This window comes from Mytilus galloprovincialis, chromosome 3 (assembly GCF_965363235.1).
Source record: "Mytilus galloprovincialis chromosome 3, xbMytGall1.hap1.1, whole genome shotgun sequence".
Taxonomy (NCBI): domain Eukaryota; kingdom Metazoa; phylum Mollusca; class Bivalvia; order Mytilida; family Mytilidae; genus Mytilus; species Mytilus galloprovincialis.
Window position 1 is genome coordinate 70,525,315 of NC_134840.1, and position 22,236 is coordinate 70,547,550.

At 30.8% G+C, this 22,236-nt stretch overlaps 1 protein-coding gene across 2 annotated transcripts; it reads right to left on the minus strand.

The window, feature by feature from the left end:
* Nucleotides 1–5,475: 5,475 nt before the first annotated feature.
* LOC143068805 (molybdenum cofactor biosynthesis protein 1-like) lies at nucleotides 5,476–21,096 on the minus strand. 2 transcript variants are annotated; one of them, XM_076243108.1, is made up of 10 exons: nucleotides 20,839–21,096; nucleotides 20,055–20,163; nucleotides 18,425–18,592; nucleotides 17,440–17,672; nucleotides 16,703–16,774; nucleotides 15,985–16,137; nucleotides 14,707–14,817; nucleotides 13,983–14,103; nucleotides 13,487–13,534; nucleotides 5,476–10,790 (listed from the first exon to the last, which is right to left on the minus strand). In XM_076243108.1, exons 1-10 carry the CDS (start codon nucleotides 21,004–21,006, stop codon nucleotides 10,000–10,002), a joined length of 1,974 nt encoding a protein of 657 aa, XP_076099223.1. In that variant the 5' UTR covers nucleotides 21,007–21,096; the 3' UTR covers nucleotides 5,476–9,999. The 2 variants fall into 2 exon arrangements, with proteins under 2 accessions (XP_076099223.1, XP_076099225.1); XM_076243110.1 differs by having other exon boundaries at nucleotides 10,651–10,790; nucleotides 13,473–13,534; nucleotides 20,839–21,090.
* Between the last annotated feature and the right edge of the window lie 1,140 nt (nucleotides 21,097–22,236).

Consider the following 22,236-nt stretch of genomic DNA (forward strand, 5'->3'; position numbering starts at 1 on the left):
AATTTATTAAATAAAAAAAGACACCAAAAAAATTTTAAGTAACAACTTTCAATAGATATAAACAAGTCGCAAGTTTCATGAAAACTACTTAAAGCGGTTTTTGAGTTCGTCCAAAAAACTGGAAAATCCCACATAAAAATTACTCAAGATGCAAATATAGTTGACTAATAGCTTATACATGTAGTATTTTAAAACAGTATCAAACATGACATTGATCAATGAACCAGGAAATGAGGTCAAGGTCAGATGAAACCTGCCAGCCATAAACTTTAAACCTTTACGTTTTACTATCATTCCAGGCATACATAGCTGAACTTTTGCAAACAATATATGAAATATAGACTTGATCTACAAACTTTAACCATTGATCATCGAGCCATGAAATAATCAAGGTCATGTGGACCCTATAACAAGCAGCTCTTACAAGGATCCCATATATCAAATATAATTGTACTTGTAACAAATGAAAATTAATGCAAAAATATAGATTTTTTACACACTCCCTTGAACATAAAAATGAGGTCAAGTAGATTGCCTTTTGTAATCTTTCATTCCAACTTCCTCTGATAAAGTTTGCCTAAAACATACCTGCCAACTTTTCAAAATGCCCATGGGGGTTTTGCGTGCAAGATGGCTCTCATAGTCCTACAAAACCTTTAAGGGGGCCTTCAAATATATTTTGATGTTGTTTTTTGGCTTCTTCATACTTTTACAAGTCTATAGCCATTGTAAAATTAATTGTTTTGTTTAAATTGTGGACACAATTGCTCTTTTAAAATTTCCAATTGGGAGCCTCCATGGGGGAAATCCCCCACAAAAAGTGACAGTTTTTCAATACCCTTTTTTTTCTTCAATATTTTCTCTTGCATAAGCAACACAAGGGACTGGAGGTGACAAAAGCAACATGCATAGAAAGAACTTCACCCTAACTAAGAGTTCACCCTAGTTCGTGCTGCAAAATCTTGAGCTTTTATGTAGCGTTTTTGTGGACTTTTTGTCATCTTTTTTGGTATGTTTTTAGCCAAGGCATTGTTAGTTTATTGTGTCCCCTTCGTATCTTCCACCTTTATACCAAATAAAGTTATCAGGAAACTATTTTTCTGTGTGTCTGATATCACTTTGTTCATGGTAGAGTAGTTAAACCCTAGGTAAACATTTCAGTGTCCATAATGGCTATACAGTATTGTATAAGGCTGTAAAACACAAATAATGAACACAGCAAAGATTCAATACTCTTCTCGAGAACAAAACCCAATCTGAATAGCACCATATACAGTATCATTAACTTTTCATAAGTATTTCCCTTTAAACTGACAAAAAAAAACCCTTGAACATATAAACTATGGAAAAGTGTCAGTGTAAATAAAGCATGGAGGGACAGGGTCATGTAATATACATAGAAGTGAGACATGCAAATTCTCATACAACTGTACACTAAATATTTCTGACTTACCAGTGGTTCAACAAAAACTGACATACTGGTTATCATGGATATCAAACTTGAAAATTATGCACAAGTTTCAAAGTCAGGCTGAGGCAGTGGGGCCAATTAATCTCTATGAAAAAGATATCATATGTGCAAATGCTTATACAACTATATACCAAATATGATTTACTTTTTGAAGAATATTTGAGTCACATTTAAACTGGTTTGTCCCTGATTATCCCAAAAGAATGGCAGTTATATAAATTGCAAAAGGCCATTATATATAGTAATAGATTTATTTTCATTTTACAAAAATATTTTTTATATTATTCATAGAATACATAAAGCATACCTTTAACCTATAAAAATAACATTATTATATATAACAGACTAGTTAATAAATGTTAAAAAGTCGTCAGTGTCAACTTCCCTGTTATTGGTGGGAACCTCCAATAAATAATTAAAAAGAAACTTGGAAATTTTCCTTTTCATGATGTGTAGTATTAGTGGTACATGTATGTCAACACAAAATATAGAATGTCAAAGATACCTCGCATGTTTATTTAATTGATTCATTATTAATTGAATTAATCTGAACATGGAAAGCAAAAATACTTTGAAGCGCAATAGTTAAACTGCAGAAAGTAAGTAAAATATTACTAACAAGAATGTGTCCCCAGTACACAGATGCCCCATCCACACTATCATTTTCTATGTTCAGTGGACCATGAAAATGAGGTAAAAACTCAATTTGGCATTAAAATTAGATAGATCATATCATAGGGAACATGTGTACTAAGTTTCAAGTTGATTTGACTTCAACTTCATCAAAACTACCTCAAACAAAAACTTTAACCTGAAGTGGGGCGGACGAACAAACAGACGAAGGCATGAACAGACACACAGACCAGAGAACATAATGCCCATAATTGGGCATAATAAATGGGGCATAAAAACATTGTGAAACAATTCTCATGCAAATCTCCTTAAAAATATCCTCAAAGGTATATCTCCATGTTCAAAATTTGAAAAGTTGACACCTAAGAAATGCTTAGAAAAAAATGTATATAAATCAGATTCTGTCAAGCCTTTATGTTTTGTTTTACATGATTACCAAAGAATTCATTTATTTTCATGAATATCAATTTCACTGATTGAAAAAAACTTCATTTACATAGCTATTGATTTCCTGGTTTTGCTTAAGTCTTCAATACTCTTCATACAAACCTATAGAAAATTTGTTATTAGAACATTTAAATTTGTGGTTCCCTTGTAACAACAAATTACATAAAACTTGGTATCCCTTGAATAATAACAATCCAAAGTATATGCAAAACTGTTAAATAACTCTTAAAAATAATTCTGACTACTTTTTTTTTTTTTAATTGATAAAGGGTTATACAGACTAAATTAAACATGGGTACTCCCCTCTAACTTGGATACTGTATGAGCAAACTCAAATCTGGTTAATAATCAAATTTATACGAAAAGTCATAATCTTTCAAACAAAATCTATAAAAAACCAACGTGGGGTTTTATGCCCTTTCAGCATGTTTTATAATAGAAACAGTACGAGAAATTTCAAATCAGGTGAGGTTTTACAATACATGAAACTTGATATTACCTGAAAATACAAGCAAAAGGTAAAACATTACATAGAGGTACAGAGATACATTTCGTATCTAAATATTAAGTTAGTTGATTAACTTTATCAAAATTTATTGAATAGAAACTATAGTGTCTACAGACGGACATAAGCTATAAGCACCATATCATACAAAAATATCATCAAAATTCTTGTTGTTTTTTTTAAAACATAACACTCAAGATATACTGAATAAATGTGGTTAAAAAAACAAAAACTTTGAGCTTGCAACATCATGAATATTGCATTCGATAATGACCGCAAACTTACAACAAACAAATCTATTACAGTGACTTGACTGTAAGTGTTGCTATCCACCAATTGCAATTCATTCAAAATTTTGACCAAATTGCAATTTGTTTTATTAAACCAAATTGTACAACTGGTCAGAAATTTGAACCAACTGCTGTAGAAAACCACAGTCAAGACTGAAAGTGCAAGGTGATAAAATAAAACATACTTACAATCCTATAAGACTTTAACTCCACTTTATTGATGGTATTTTTAAATCAGTCTATCAATCTGTATAGTTATATTATAGCCATTACCATACTAAAGGTGAACTGTTTTATTTTTAATTGCTATAAAAATGTCCAAACTAAGCTTTTATATAGTTTTTCTTTCGAAAAGTATTCTATATTCATAAGAATCACACATTATGTGAATAAAAACATTTCATATTCAGTAAAATATTTGTGAAATTGCAATGTGTTTGTAGGAAGGGGAGATAATCTTTTTTGGTTTCAAAAAATCTTTATTCAAAAGAATAGTATTTTAGGTTATCTCCACAAGGAAACTTATCAATAGCATATTGTTATTTCACACATATTTTACTGAATATATGATGTATTATTTTAAATGATATATGATTCTTATAAATATAAAATCCTTTTCAAAAGAAAAACTATATAAAAGCTTAGTTTGGACATTTTTATAGCAATTAAAAATAAAAAGGATTTTATATTTATAAGAATCATATATCATTTAAAATAATACATCATATATTCAGTAAAATATGTGTGAAATAACAATATGCTATTGATAAGTTTCCTTGTGGAGATAACCTAAAATACTATTCTTTTAAATAAAGATTTTTTGAAACCAAAAAAGATTATCTCCCCTTCCTACAAACATATTGCAATTTCACAAATATTTTACTGAATATGAAATGTTTTTATTCACATAATGTGTGATTCTTATGAATATAGAATACTTTTCGAAAGAAAAACTATATAAAAGCTTAGTTTGGACATTTTTATAGCAATTAAAAATAAAACAGTTCACCTTTAGTATGGTAATGGCTATAATATAACTATACAGATTGATAGACTGATTTAGTAATACCATCAATAAAGTGGAGTTAAAGTCTTCTGGGATTGTAAGTATATTTTATTTTATCACCTTGCACTTTCACATTTTGACTGAACAATTTGTTCAATATTCTGACCAGTTGAACAATTTGATTTTATAAAACAAATTGCAATTTGGTCAAAATTTTGAATGAGTTGCAATTGGTGGATAGCAACACTAACAGTCAAGTCACTGTAATAAAGACATAAAAGATGTGCAGTTGTAATGTATATAAATGCTGAAAATCTTTCTAACAGATTAAAAAAACAGAACACCAAAACAATAATTGTGAAGATACAAAACAACTATATATAGCTATTATACATAAAATTATTAACATCTGATTCCAATCTTTAAACAAAATTAAAAGTAGCAAGGTTAACTGTGCTATTCATCGTATTCAAAGATTAGCAGTAAATTATAAAGAAGTCAAGCAATAAACATAATGATATAAATATACTTTTATCCAGCAACATTTTCATATAGACTTTCAAAGCAATGAAATACATGTACAACAAACACAACTTCACAAAGTTAGATATCTTTGGAAATGTCATAAAAAAACTTAAAACTTAAGTACTTTGTTACAAAAGTATTCCATCCCCACACATCTTAGAATTCAATATTGGGTCTACATACTGAGAATTTAAAATTTGATTTTTTAAAATATCAGAAAAATCCCCCCCCCAAAAAAAAGTTTTTAATTTAAAACATTCTTTAGTTTGTAAAATTCCAATTATGTAACATATAAATATTAACTTTTCTAAATAACACAGAATGGGATAAACAATTTTAACAACTTTCTCCTAAAAATAACTATATTTTTGTTCTGCAATTTTTTATTGTAAGCTTATGACAATCTCGAGAAATGAAATTGTCTAATTTTGGTCAGCATTGTGACATCTCAAATGTCAGCAGTCACTGCCCTCCTTTTTTTCTGCACCAATGCCCTGAACCATCTGTTTTTTTCACAGACAGACTCTGACATGAAATATTATTACAATTAATTCCATTTAATGAAAATGGATTTCAAAAATAAATTTAAATATCATGATTGTCAAATTCATTATATTTTTATTGAATGAAATGATACCATGTAGAAAATGATTGATAAACAATATAAAAAGAAAAATCCTGAAAATGGAAGAGAGGTACTTACTACATTTGATTGCTATAATGAGGTGGATTCCTCCCCCACCCCCACAAAAAAACTAGAGGCTCTAAAGAGCCTGTGTCGCTCACCTTGGTCTATGTGCATATTGAACAAAGGACACAGATGGATTCATGACAAAATTGTTTTTTGGTGATGCTGATGTGTTTGTAGATCTAACTTTACTGAACATTCTTGCTACTTACAATTTACTCTATCTGTAATGAACTTGGCCCTTTAGTTACAGAGGAAAATATTTTGTAAAAACTTACCAAAATTTACCAAATTAATGAAAATTGTTAAAAATTGACTATAAAGGGCAATAACCTCTTAAGGGGTCCATTGACTTATTTGTAGATCTTACTTTGCTGAACACTATTGCTGATTACCGTCTATCTCTATCTGTAATAGTGTTCAAGATAATAACCAAAAACGGCAAAATTTCCTTAAAAATTACCAATTGGGGGGCACCAACCCAACAACCAGTTGTTAAATTCATCTGAAAATTTCAGGGCAGATAGATATTGACTTGATAAACAATTTAATCCCTCAAAAGGTTTGCTCTAAATGCTTTGGTTTCAGAGTTACAAGCCAAAATCTGCATTTTACCTCTATGTTCTATTTTTAGCCATGGTGGCCATCTTGGTTGGTTGGCTGAGTCACCGCACACATTTTTTAAACTAGATACCCTAATGATGATTGTGGCTAAGTTTGGTTAATTTAGCACGGTAGTTTCAGAGGAGAAGATTTTTGTAAAAGAATACAAAAATTTACTAAAAATTGGTAAAAAAAATGACTATAAAGGGCAATAACTCCTTAAGGGGTCAACTGACCATTTTGGTCATGATTACTTATTTGTAGATTTTACTTAGCTGAACATTATTGCTGTTTACAGGTTATCTCTATCTATAATAATATTCAAGATAATAACCAACCAGGTACTCCGCAGGGCGCAGCTTTATACGACCGCAGAGGTCGAACCCTGAACAGTTGGGGCAAGTATGGACAAAACATTCAAGCGTGATACAGCTCTGAATTTGGATTGTGATCAAATTTTTGACATTACATGGGTTTTTTTTACACAAAACAAATGTCAAGATTTTACAAATCAATTAAAGATTTCTTCTTCAAACTTTTTAAATCTAAAATTAAATAGTTGACACAGCATAGGTTTTTGACACAGAATGAATGTGGTCTAATGAACTTAAAAGTTTTTTTTTGCCTTTGAGCAATTCACTATGCTGATGAATATTAATCCTCTCAAAAAATGTTTGAAGAAATTTTCTTTTTATTTATGAAATCTGAAATGAGAAAAATTTAAACCCCCCCCTTTTTTTTCACATCCCTGTTTCCCTTTTTCCAAAACTGATATCAATTCAAATTTCTAATGGAGTTTGCAACAATAACTACTCTTTTAAATACATGATAAATATTAAAATGTAAAATAAAGTGCTTGTTATCACTGAATGGTAAAGATTGGTTGGTAGTAAAAGTGAATATACATTGTTTATTGTATAAAACAATAAAAAAAACTTCATCAGCAACATTTTATATTGGCAAATTTCCAATGAAGTTATTTACATAAAGTTATTGGCAAATAAAAATAGAAAATGACATCATAGTCATGTCTGGCAAATGTCCAACATACATTATCTAAAAACATTTTAGATAAGATAAGGAAAAAAAGCTTCATCAGCAACATTTTATATTGGCAAATTTCCAATGAAGTTATTTACATAAAGTTATTGGCAAATAAAAATAGAAAATGACATCATAGTCATGTCTGGCAAATTTCCAACATATATTATCAACTACTATTCTATACAAAGAAAGATAACTCCAATTGAAAATTAATTGCTATTGCACAATACTGTGCAATTAGATATTTCTTGCTATTGTGCAATACTGTGCAATTGAAAATTTCTTGCTATTGCACAATACTTGATATGGAATCCTGATTTGGACCAACTTGAAAACTGGGCCCATAATCAAAAATCAAAGTACATATTTAGATAAAGCATATCAAATAAGCCCAAGAATTTAATTTTTGTTAAAATCAAACTTAGTTTAATTTTGGACCCTTTGGACCTTAATGTAGACCAATTTGAAAACTGGACCAAAAATTAAGAATCTACATACACAGTTAGATTTGGAATATCAAAGAACCCATTTATTCAATTTTTGATGAAATCAAACAAAGTTTAATTTTGGACCCCCATTTGGACCAACTTGAAAACTAGGCCAATAATTAAAAATCTAAGTACATTTTTAAATTCAGCATATCAAAGAACCCCAAGGATTCAATTTTTGTTAAAATCAAACTAAGTTTAATTTTGGACCCTTTGGACCTTAATGTAGACCAATTTGAAAACGGGACCAAAAATTAAGAATCTACATACATAGTTAGATTCGGCATATCAAAGAACCCCAATTATTCAATTTTTGATGAAATCAAACAAAGTTCAATTTTGGACCCTTTATTCCTAAACTGTTAGGACCAAAACTCCCAAAATCAAACCCAACCTTCCTTTTATGGTCATAAACCTTGTGTTTAAATTTCATAGATTTCTATTTACTTATACCAAAGTTATGGTGCAAAAACCAAAAATAATGCTTATTTGGGCCCCTTTTTGGCCCCTAATTCATAAACTGTTGTGACCTCAACTCCAAAAATCAATCCCAACCTTCCTTTTGTGGTCATAAACCTTGTGTTAAAATTTCATTGATTTCTATTTACTTATACTAAAGTTATTGTGCGAAAACCAAGAATAATGCTTATTTGGGCCCTTTTTTGGCCCTTAATTCCTAAACTGTTGGAACCAAAACTCCCAAAATCAATCCCAACCTTCCTTTTGTGGTCATAAACCTTGTGTCAAAATTTCATAGATTTCTATTCACTTAAACTAAAGTTATAGTGCGAAAACCAAGAAAATGCTTATTTGGGCCCTTTTTGGCCCCTAATTCCTAAAATGTTGGGACCAAAACTCCCAAAATCAATCCCAACCTTCCTTTTGTGGTCATAAACCTTGTGTTAAAATTTCATTGATTTCTATTCACTTTTACTAAAGTTAGAGTGCGAAAACTAAAAGTATTCGGACGACGACGACGACGACGACGCCAACGTGATAGCAATATACGACCAAAAAATTAAAATTTTTGCGGTCGTATAAAAATGGCAAAATTTCCTTAAAATTACAAATTCAGGGGCAGCAACCCAACAACTGGTTGTCTAATTCATCTGAAAATTACAGGGCAGATAGATCTTGACTTGATTATTTATGTTACCCCACATCAGATTGCTCTAAATGCTTTGGTTTCAGAGTTATAAGCCAAAATCTACATTTAACCCCTATGTTCTATTTTTAGCCATGGTGGCCATCTTGGTTGGTTTGGGGGGTCACCGAACACATTTTTTAAACTAGATACCCCAATGATGATTTTGGCAAAGTATGGTTAAATTTGGACCAGTAGTTTCAGAGGAGAAGATATTTGAAAAAAGTTAATGACGACAGAAGACAGATGCCAAGTGATGAGAAAAGCTCACTTGGCACTTTGGGCCAGGTGAGCTAAAAATCAGTTAGAGTTTGAAACATCATGCACTTGTCACATCAAAATATCAAAATAGCAGTTTTGACCTATTACATATGATAAGGGTAACTTATGACTATAAAAGCTTTCATCAAACAGTCTCAAATTAGAAGCATTCAAAAGAGGTCTTTGTGCTTAAAATGCTATAAATAGTCAAAGTCTCAAAACTCAAACAAAGAATATTAAACCAAATAGTGCGTGTGAAGTGGTAGATCTGTTTTTAACTACTAACACTGAATATACTGTAAAATCAGAAATTATTGCAAAGTTTTGATTATTGCAAAAAATGCGACAGGGTTATTATCGCACAAATTTTAACTCGCATTTTGATATTTTTTACATGAATTCAACAGGATTTTTCTCATTATCGCAAAAATTAAAATCTCATTTAAGTCTAAAATTACAAAGTCGCAATAATAAATTCACGGAATAATTTCTGAATTTACAGTATGCAAATTGTTTAAAGTAACAAGAAAAATAAACTAAAGACAAATCTGATAAAAATTACGACTGTTTGATTTCAGAAAGATGAAAAGATGGTTATAGATAACACTAAATGCTGTAATCACTTACTGAGGGCATAAAAATGGGCAAAATTTAAACAATATTTAAACTTTAAATAACAATCAAACTTCAACCATAATTCAATATACACAACCAAGTTAAACTGTATTTCAAACCAATGCCCCTACATCATGTACATAGAATAAAATAATTCATTCAACATCATAATATCAATACATATTTCAATTTTCAAATAGAAAGAACTTCAAAAATTCAACTTATGATGAAGTTGGACACTAATTAATGAGGCTAATCAAAATTCATGTCTTTGATTGGTCATTTGTTTTCAATATTATAGTGCCCACTAGCACCTCCAGATTTATGTAAAAGTTTAATATCATTTATGACCATTGACTTTGTTACAGCCTTACACATATCATATATGGTAACTGCAGCAATACTGACAGCTGTTATGGCTTCAATTTCTACACCTGTTTTGCCATAAGTTTTAACTTCAGAGGTGATTATCACACTGTGGGTTGTCTCTTCTAACATGAAGTCGACACTAACCTTAGACAACGGAATGTTATGGCAAAGTGGTATAAGATCATGGGTCCTTTTAGCTCCCATAATTCCTGCAATATTGGCCACTGAGAGAACATCCCCTTTCTTTATCTTATTGTCTCTCAGTAGGTCAAATGCTTCTTTCCCTAAAATAATAGTTCCGGTTGCCATAGCAACTCTATATGTTTCATTTTTCCCACCAACATCCACCATTTTAGCTTTACCAGAAGAATCAACATGGGTTAATTGTTTATCACAGTTCTGCTTATTAGAATAATTGTCATTTGAATTAAAAACATGATCACTTATGAAGGTGGTGGAATTTTTATCTCCCTTTACTACCGAAGAATCTTCTGATAATTTTATTTCCCAATAATTTTCTGTCACATTGTCTTTATCAGCTTGTTCTTTTTCCCAATATTTGAAGGCACTGTTTTCATCGATATGTAAATTTCTAACAGCCATCATGGCACAATTCGGTTTAATTGTCTGATTAAAATGATTCACAATGTTGAAGATTCTTGACTTGGCAGAAAGAAGACTGTAAAATTTCTGTTGATTTCCTGAAATTAAAGACAGTTTAAAGTTAGTTATAATTAATAATGTTAGAAAACAAAAGAGGCGGATTCAGGAGCTAGGGTATTTGGCACATTTTCAGCTTTTTCAATTATTTTTTTTTTTTTAGTCTAAGTTTTCCAAGTGGGGTGGGGAGGGGGGCAATTTTGCCTTTCTTTAAAGATGAGTTGAGCCTTACATAAGAGAGGAGTAAAGAATTGATGAGTAAAGCCTTCCAAAAATGGTGAGTAACAGTAAAAACTTAACTAAGTAACTAACTTATTGCTCCTGTTTATCTACATAATATGCACCCACACTTATGTACCTTGACAGTTTTAAGAGACTAAGAGAATAAAAGAACTATCAGAATCACTGTCAAAATCAATAATTTCATTATTTTCAAACATGCAAAATTGAATTTCAACAACTTGATATATAATTATTGAAGATGCACACCACTTAAAATAAAATAAATTGTATTGAATGCAACTAGTAAATAGCATAAGAACCTACTTTCAATTATGAAACTGATTTTTATTAAAAATCAGAAAGAAAACCAACAAGAATGGTGATTTGTGTACATAGTTGATTGCGGCAAGTGATCGTGTGTTCAAATCAAACTGCCAGGTCAATGGAGTATACAATTTTTCTTAAATTTCTGGTCTAGCTTAGCAAACTGAATGTTAAGTTTACAAACAATAATATTAATGAATAGATAGCAAGACTTTTATTGACATAAAACCCAAGATAGGTAATATCATGGTTTTGATATGTAAATTCCAAAATTTGGAGGGCAATGCTGCATATAACCCTTTCATTATTCAAACTGACTTTTTTGTCATTCCTTAGGTGTCCCAATTTTCATAACAATAATAATAAAAAAAAAAAAAAAAACATTTGGAAACTTAAAAGTATTCTGAATCACATTTTATATTTTCATGAGAGATAAAAGTGATATTTCAACAATTCAGTTCAATTTGAATCTGGAACTTTAAGGACAATGACAACATCATGAGTTAGTTGATGGAATATCTGTTTCACAGCTGAAAACAGATATGTTCCAATTGGTGTAGCCATAATACTGTCCTCTTTTCTTGATTAAAATTTTATTTTCCCATACCAAAAATGATTGAACTTGTTTTAAAATCTTATATTTTATCTAACAAGAATGTGTCCATAGTACACGGATGCCCCACTCGCACTATCATTTTCTATGTTCAGTGGACCGTGAAATTGGGTAAAAACTTTAATTTGGAATAAAAATTAGAAATATCATATCATATGGAACATGTGTACTAAGTTTCAAGTTGATGTAACTTTCACTTCATCAAAAACTACCTTGACCAAAAACTTTAACCTGAATTTTCACTATCATTTTCTATGTTCAGTGGACCATGAAATTGGGGTCAAAACTATAATTTGGAATTAAAATTAGAAAGATCATATCATGGGGAACATGTGTACTAAGTTTGAAGTTGATTGGACTTCAACTTCATCAAAAACTACCTTGACCAAAAAAATTAACCTGAAGCGAACGGACGCACAGACGGACGAACGAACGGACGCACAGACCAGAAAACATAATGCCCCTCTACTATTGTAGGTGGGACATAAAAACTAGATGTGTCAAAGCGATACGAATGGCCCCGTCCCAAAAAGTTGAAAAATCTGCAATTTCAATATAAACACATGTGGACACAAACATGAAGGTAGTCTCACATATCAAACATCAGCTCAAAATCTGGAGGCGTATAGAAAAAAAAAACTGTATAACTGTGATTTTCAATAAATTATCAAAGTCCAAAGCCCGTTATTTCAGCAAAAATTAGCGGAGCAGAACTAAACTTTAACTTGACTTGTAACTCATCATGGTTAACTCACATACCAAAAATCAGCCCAATATCTGAAGGCGTTTAGAAAAAAAAGACCGTATAACTGTGATTTTCAACAAATTCTCAAAGTCCAAAGCCCGTTATTTCGGCATAAATTAGTGGAGCGGAACAAAACTTAAACTTGATCTGTAACTCATCATGGTTAACTCACATGCCAAAAATCAGCCCAATATCTGAAGGCGTTTAGAAAAAACTCTGTATAATGGTTTGTTGCGGAATGACGGAATTATGGAATGACGGACGAGGGTAAAACTATATGGCACTGACAACTTCGTTGCGGGGCCATAAAAAGAAGTGATTTACTATATAAATAAGGAGATGTGGTATGATTGTAGGCACATATCCACAAGATTCCATATTAAGTGAATGCAAGCAACTATAGGTCAATGGACAATAATCACCAATGAGCAAAATACATACCAAATACCAAAAGTCAGTCATTTTAAAATGGCCCAAACATGAAAAATTGTGAAACAATTCAAATTAGAAAACAAGCTTCCTGATTTACCATAGCTAAAATCATGTGTACACTAATGGTTCCAGTTGTAAAACTACATGGAAATAATTGCCAGCCTGCTTCCAAGAAACTTATGTAATTTTTTTTAGCATGTTCTTAACTTATGTATATTATTGTTTTATGTACTACAAATCTTTGTTTTACTTTTGTTTACAAGCAATCTTGGTGAAAATTAAACATGCTATTTATGAATGTAGCAATATTAAGTGTTTCTTAACTTTTTTTGATTAGTTGTAGAATAGTAAAGATCTTATTCTACTTTGAGATCTCCCTTTACTTACTAATCTTCACCCACCAATTAATATCATAGGTCTGTTCTTCATTTTGGCAAGATCAAACATTCCTACAAAATCAAATAAAAGTCAAATTATTTTACTTCAAAAAGTAATGTTTGAGAAAATCTACATATAAAACATTATAATGTGAAAAAAAAAGTTTTTGAACAAGAAGATAGGGTTTTCTTGAAGGAATATTTAGTACTAAGTAGTTTTCCTTTAAAAATATAAAAAAAAAAAAATTCATCCCTATAATGCACAATCTTCGATGACAACTACAAAATGAAATTCTTGATTGAGTGATTAGATTTAAAACAAAACTATAAATTATATATTTTAAAAATGTATCACCAAGTCCTGACCAATTACAAATAGTACAGTATGGGAATTTTTCTTTATTCACAATTAGATGAAACATAAGATACTTCTTAAAAAATATAAAAAAATCTTTCAAAACTATTATTTTAACTATATCAATTCAGGCCACTATTTTGTCGATTACTTGACAGTACTCACCTGCATGTTGTTTTTTCTTCCTTTGGACAGCTGCTCCAATCACATCCAGTATCTCTGTATCATTATCAGTACTTCTCATCATATCTCGTAAAGAAACCTCAGAATTTCCAAACAAACATACCTGTCATAAAAAAACTTTTTTTAAATATCTTCATAGCAAAAATCCCTTTAACTTTAAAATTTTGTTCAGTGTTGTTATAATTTTATTGTTTTTTTTTTCATTTACTCAATTAACATAGAAATGTGTGATAAAAAATGTTCATGTGCAGTAGGTATAATTCAAATTCAAGTTATCGTCAAACATGTAGTGACTACTGAGTAGGTATGAAAGTTGCTAATCATAATAAATTCAGACCGATTCCCTGTTTCAGAATCTAATGCATTCTGGGTAATATTTCAAAAAACATACACCAAAACGTTGTGATTGGTTCAAAATGGGTTTAACAATAGAAATTCAACCAATGACGTAACGTTATTTTCATTTTGGTGTATGAACAATGAGATTACCCATAGTCCTTTAGACTCTGAAAAGGCCAATTATCAATTCGATCCTCAAAACTATCTAGGTAAGTAATCTCTTACAAGAGTGACATTTATGTCAGCTTATTAAATTTATAAAATAATGAAGGTAGTTGAAAAAATCCAGATATGATTTTTTTAGTATCTAAGTATTGTGAGTTAAGGAAGATGCATATTTGTAAGGACTATTGTTAAAATGAAATACCTTCAAGTTACCATCAGCAGTCATTCTAAGTCTATTACAGGATCCACAAAAATGTTCACTCATTGATGTAATGAAACCAACCTGTCCTTCAAATCCTGGCACTTTGTAAGCCTATGAAAATAATTCTGCATGTATTAATACACTACCAAATTCATGCAAACAGAACATAAAGTCTAAGTAAAGGATCCTATTTCCCACTTTTGTTTCCACAGAAGTGTTTTTAGACTGTTGTTTTCTGGTCGTTATTTTTTTTACATGCCATTGTCAGTTTCTCTTTTACCTTTTGAGTTATCTGTCACAACCTTTGCTATCTTCCGTTTCTTTTTTAATACAACAATTCTCATTGCAATAAAGTTGCAAAATGTTTTTTTATGCCCCATTTATGGGCATTATGTTTTCTGGTCTGTGCGTTTGTTCCTTTGTCCCTTCGTTTGTCAGTTTGCGCCTGTTTGTCCGTCAGTTTGGCCGTCCGTTCATCCGTCTGTCCTGCTTCAGGTTAAAGTTTTTGGTCGAGGTATTGTTGATGAAGTTGAAGTCTAATCATCTTGAGCTTTAGTACACATGTTCCCTATGATATGATCTTCTAATTTTAATGCCAAATTAGAGATTTTCCCCCATTTTCACGGGCCACTGAACACAGAAAATGATAGTGTGGATGGGGCATCTGTGTACTGGGGACACATTCTTGTTAAGATTAAATATAAAGATCTTATTTCCACTTCCTGAACATCTAGATAAATATTTAATAATTTATTTTTTCAATTACATTTCAACATTTTGTACTGGCCCAAGCAGCAAGTTACTGTTAGTTTAAAACTACACTAGTCCTGTACATACTTTACTAACCATAGAGCAGTGGAATAGTGCTGAATTTTAATTCTTTATCTATATTCATGTAGTTCCTAAATCAGTAGCACTATAACAAAACCTATTTTATAAAACATTTTGTAAACAAATAAATCTTTTAGTATTGCCTATGGTTATCCTTATGCCATTATTCTTCCTCTTTTGGATGGGGGATTGGATTGGTTTGCACTTTTTATTTTACCTCTACATGCATACAAGATAAAAATTATAGTTTTCTACATATTTCTATATTTGTTTTTGCCATCTTTAAATTTTTCAAAAACAATCACCACCAATCAAATTTTTGAAGTGCATTTTGACAACCCAATACATTCAATTCATCAAGAAGGGATCTTCCTGAAAACATTCTTGAAATTCAAAATGATTTAAAAAGACCTTTATCAAATTAAATTAGGCATTATGTTTACATACTTTTGAAGTGTCATTTGGTCTATCCTGTATTCTCTGAATATCTGGCCATCTTGTTTTAATAATATCCAACATATCGTTGTATGACACCATCTTCTTAAAATTCCATTTATTGCCATCAAATGGCATATACTCAATAAATCTAATGTCAACATTCTAAAATCATAAATATTAATCATCATATTAATACATAAAGTGTTTTCTAAAGTTTCAATGTTTCATAGTAGTTTCTCTTAGTTCAAATTTTTATATTATTACAATTTGCGTTTTGATTTGGTTTCAACCCACAATTAATATCAATTGTATCGCACTCCTGTCAATCAGCTAAACCTATAATAAAAATGCCTCACTTTTTTGTCTGTACAAAAAAAATTCAGTGTATAGCAACTTGAATTCATTTAAAAGTTTGTCAGTTTGGCAAAATGTTGTCCTAGTTTAATACAGCTTTCAATTATCATCATCTATAATATGAAGCATCCCATATAAATCATGACAGAGACCTAGGGTACATAAATGACAGATTTATTTTTCTAGTTTGAATTGTTTTACATTTGTCATTTCAAGGCCTTTTATAGCTGACTACACTGTATGGGTTTAACTCATTGTTGAATGCCATACAGTGACCTATACTTGTTAATTTATGTGTCATTTGGTCTCTTGTAGAGAGTTGTCCATCGGCAATCATACCAAATCTTCTTATTTTCATTTTAAAGTTCCATACCTTTTTTTCTGTCAATGCAACAAAATCACAGATTTCCTCTTCATTGACACCTCTCATTACCACACAATTCACCTGTAAGAAAGTACACATGTGTTCTAATGTTTCAAGTTATAATACACAACTTACATCTATACATTCCATTTCACATTAAATATTCAGTTTTTTGTTTAAGAAAAGACAGAAATAAACCATTCACCCTAGAAGTTCTTAGATATAAGTGGAGCATTGGTTCACATCAAATAGCAAGATATGACTTATCCACTTTGATGTAGAAAACAGCATTTGAGTGATTTCAGTTATTGTCTGCTAACTCAAAAGTGTCTGTGAAAGCAAAAGGAAGGAGGGAAGAAATGATGCATGGATAAGAATCTATAGTTGACATGGTTAATAGATAAGGAAAATTATATCAAAACTGTTATTAGACATTAAACCTAACAACATTAAAAACATCTAGAGGTCAACCAATGAATTTAATGTTACTGCAGATTCATTTATTTTCATGGATACCAATTTTTTATTACGGAAAACTTACATTTTCATGCATATTTAATAACATGGTGTTGCCAAAGTCTGCATACAAGCCTATGGGTTTGTCATTCATTGAATATTTAATTTCGTGGTACATGTATACCTATACCAACTAAATCCATGAAAATTGGTATTCAACGAATAATAATGAATCCACAGTATATAATATGATGGTCTTTCGATATCCTTAATTAAACTTTTATGTCTACCTTTACTGGACCATATCCCAGCTCTACTGCAGTATCTATCCCTTTCATTACTCGATCCCAACCTTTTCTTCTGGTTATAAACTCAAACTTGGCAGGAATTAATGTATCTAAACTAATATTGAGACTATCAAGCCCATTGGCTTTCAGTTGAGGTAATTTTCTTGCTAATGTAATGCCATTTGTTGTCATTGCAATGTTTTCTAACCCATGTGGACGCAGGTCATTTAAAGCACCTGCAATTATGATAGAAACATCTCATATATTATCTTTCTATATACATGTACTACTAACACCATATTTTGAAATATAAAAAAATATATATTTGAGGTTCTTTACTCTTTTATTTCCCAAAACAGATGCCATCAGCATAATTATAATATTAGATGACATTTGTCAAAATAAGATATTCAGATTTCCTTTTTTCTTTGTCATTTCCTTTATTTCATTTCACATTTTTAATTTTCTTGTCTTATTTCGAATTCCATGATATATCCTTTTGATCTGATGTAGTATAGACCTAATGCTTGCCAATCAATCTAATTTCAATTGTTTGCTTTATTGTTGTTTGACAATGTCCAGTTGCACCCTAGTTAAGCCATGTCAGCTATGTAAATTGGTTAATAAGTCACAAATAATTTACATATTAGTATATAATATCCCAATCCAAAAAAAAATCTATCTAAAAAATGACAATTCTGGTTATTTCTTTAAAAAACATTTATTCAATTCTCAATGTTTTTCTAATCATTTGACATTTGAAATAATTTAAAACAAATTCATTGGCTAATCAATATTCATAAATTCAAAAATTAAAAATTTTCACACTTCACCCCCACACTAAATCTTGTCCAGAAGTGTGAAAGTTGAACTTTGAATCAACTTTAACAATTTTCATGGAACTATTCTGTCCTAAACCTCAAGCGCTATTGCTAACTTCAATCTTAACTTAGCATTACATTCTATCCACAACTAATTAATAACCTACCAATGATTTCAATAAGATCAGATCTGACTAAAGGTTCTCCTCCAGTTAATCGTATTTTCTGTATTCCCTCTTTGACAAAGAGTTCTGATAACTTGATTATCTCCCCTGTGGACAATAACTTTTGTTTTGGTGTCAATTCTACTCCATCTGAAGGCATGCAGTACTGACCTACAGTATAAAATATGATCATTAACTGTTATAAATATTTACTTCATTTTAATGACTCACAAACTATTTATTCTGAGAACCTTTGTAAATACAGTGATATAATCAGACACATTATTCTGACTCTGAGCCAACTTGTCTTTGCTTTTACTCCTTAGCCATGTGCTAAACAGAAAAGCAGCAAAAACTAATTTGAAATTCTTTGGTTTGACCTGGGTGACATTAGAACCCATAACCTCCCATACTTGAGGCAAAAGGTCATTTCTGGAATCATGTCTTTCACCGGAAAAGATCGTCAATTTCGCACGCCTTTATGACTTCATTTACCAGATAGAAGGCGTGCCTGTATCCCTGCAGTGTTAAAAGTTTCCAGCACTTTCATAATCGTGATTCTGTAGTGAAGTAAGAAATAATTTATGTTCTGTAAGTACATAATTGTGATTGCCTTATGGCTCAAGATGAGGGAGGGTGACCATCCTTTTAGATTTTAATTTCCCAAATATTTTGTGCAGTATAAAATAAATCTTTTTCACCCGTTTGCTCAACATGTGTTGGAAATTTCTATGCATAAATTTTTGTCACATGCATGGTGATGGAAGTCACACGACAGATTTGTCTGAAAACCGTATCCCAGAACTGGCCTATCATTCAACATTTCCTAATATTTATATACATTATATATTAGTTACAACAAATTGAATTTATATGCAGATAAATGAATAAAACTACCACTCTTTACTACCTTCTTAAAGGGGCACTAGCTGTCAAATTCATGGTCACTGATCTGACTCAAATTCTCATATTTGATTTATAACAATGTAAAACATTTATCCAAACTATCGAAAGTCTAAAATAAACAGTTTACAGAGCATGGGGTAGATAATATATAGGTTCGTTTCGTGTGTATTTTAGTCCAGACGCCATCTAATTAACTATCGATTTGACCTCAGATGACCATATAAGCTATGTAAACATAAATAAAGATATGAATAGATTAAACCAACACGTGCAATTGGATTTTTATAGGTCTGTTTGATTTTATTTTATAGATTAAAAATAGATGTTTCTCATTGCTTTTAACCGTATAAGAATGATTTTATGTGCATCGAATTAGTAATCAAATGATTTACCGTAGTTTCACTTTCATTGTTGACATTCTTTTTCTTTAAATAACCAGTACACGTACAATGCATGTGTTGTCAATCTCTAGCTAGGGGTTAAATTAGAGTTCACATGAATACGGATTTAAAGAGGTCGTCTCATTCACTTGCAAGTGAATTAACTAATTATCAATATTTCTTAGCGTAATTTGACAAAATTGAACCTTTTTGGCTGCAAAAAGCGAATTGTTATTTCACTATTTCACTTTCATTATTGATTGAACAAAACTTTTGATTTTTTATATATCTCGTAGCTAGTGCCCCTTTAAGTTTCCAATATAAAATATGTGTAAAAAATATCTTACATCTTAAATTGCACCTTTCTGTTAGAGAAATTCTAAGATATGTATGATGTCTTCCAAATTTATCTGTTAGATTAGGAGATATCTCAGTTGCCTTTTGCTTTGACTTCACCTAAAAGAATAATAAAACATCATCATGAACACAATCATATCCATATACACATGATACACATCCTATATTACACTCTTGATTAATTAAAGGTTTTGTTCATATGTTGTTAAGACTGAGACTGATTTTTTAAGGATGATATATATAATTGCACAATACTGAAATAACAGGTTCCTCCAGAAAACAATGTCAACCTTAATTTGTTTTGGTGTCACTGCTGAAGGTAATGCTTGTAAACCTGTAAATCAAAGAACTTTTATAAATATATGACTTCACTTCACAGCTTGCACATCAAACATATTCTTCATCAACAGTTTTTACCTAAGGTTAGATGTACTTGCAACATTAGCTAGTTAAAAAGTGTAAATCATGCGAATTTCAGATTTGCCGCAAGGGTAGTTATCATCAATGTACACCCAACCTTCACGCTACAGGCACTTGTTTCTGTCAATAAGGGGATTACTACCCACACTCATGTGATTTTTCGTACGAGTGTGGATAGTAAAGCCCTTATTGAGTGCAAAAGAAGCTTCACGCCCCCTTTTATAAAGCTATTTTTTAAGCATTATATCAGTATCAAACAGAATTAGGTTGATGATTGCAGAGAAATTGTTGTTGTTCAAATATTTAACAACGCTCTTAATGAATGCAAAATTAATGACATAACTGTTCAAATACCTCAATTTCATCATCACTGTCCTGAATATGACTTCTTTCTGCAACGCGAACTGCTGGAGCTATTGATGCACAAGATCTCCTCCATTGTGCTGTGACAACCTTTCCACTGGACTGAAATGGTTGGATTCTTGACCAATAGGAAACAAAAATCTTTGAAAGTCTAGTCATTTGTATTATTTTTCTTAAAAATTCACTGATCACAAGTTCGTTTCATTACAAAACTGGTCTCTTGTACACTGTAGGTGATATAAAGCGATATCGACTAACAGGGAACTAGTCATATATTAACGGTAAAGTGTAGATTCCGATATCAGGCGGGTAACCTTGTTAAATGCACTTGGGATCACATATAATTTTGAATATTGCTAATGATGAAAAATTTTGTCTTACATTATTTTAGTTGTATTCTCTGTCCTGCCTTTTTATCTTACTTATCGGTCCTGCCTTTATTTTATTAGTTTATCCTGACTTTTTTTTAACATTAATTGTCATCTGGCCTGACTTTTTTTACTCAAAACTCCTGTCCTGCCTTGCATGAGGGGGGTTTCGAATTAACAACCTCAGTTTTGACTGGCTAGTGATTAAAGTAGTATTAACTACTCTGACAACACAGCTTCCAAGGCCCCTATTTGTTTACAGTGGTTGACCTAATTTCAAACCTCCAGCAAACAATATACTGTATTTGAAAAAAAAATAACATTATTAATTGGTACAAATAGGTAACAAATTCATTTCTTGGTATGCTTTTTCTAAATTTCTCCACAAAAATGAAGAATTTTGCAATTGAGATGTATGAAAAAGTTACACAGATTATAAAAATATCAATGTCTAAATTACTTATTCTGAAATAAGAGTCACATTGTAAGAGGTTGAGAATGCCAAGGGGAGAATTATCATCTGCAATGGTTTGTTTTTATTATGCTCTTCCTCATTTATTTCAGGAAAGTCAAGCCAAGAAATCATCTCAAAGGTTTATTAACACAACTAGAGATTATTAGTCTCAATATTAATACATCAAATCATACTTTATATTTTCAGCAAATACATTATTCAGTAATTAAGGACTAAACTTCAAGTCGATCTAGCATAAATTTGACCCTAACCTTGAAGTAATTGCAACAGAAGATTTTTAAGTTTTAATCTTTAGCATTATACCCCAAATATACACAGAAAAAAGTCCAACAAAAACTAACTTGAGTAAAACTAAAAAAAAACGATTTTAAAATTCCTATGGAGATTTGCATTGAAATGGCAGATAACTCTGCATAGAAAGCAGAAATATCAATAAAAATTGATACAAAATTATAACTTTACCACTTCTGTTCAACAGAATGTATTGATTCTTGATATTTTAGCCGTCTTTAGAGTATAACAAACAACTCTTATCGTTTTTAAAGT

Excerpts from the sequence above, each read along its gene's own strand:
- LOC143068805 (XM_076243108.1), bottom strand. The coding sequence starts at position 21,006 with ATGACTAGACTTTCAAAGATTTTTGTTTCCTATTGGTCAAGAATCCAA. Across the intron at positions 14,104-14,706 it reads CTGCTGATGGTAACTTGAAG|GTATGTTTGTTTGGAAATTC; the intron begins GTATTTCATTTT and ends TTTTTATGACAG. Across the intron at positions 13,535-13,982 it reads GAAGAAAAAACAACATGCAG|GAATGTTTGATCTTGCCAAA; the intron begins GTGAGTACTGTC and ends TTGATTTTGTAG.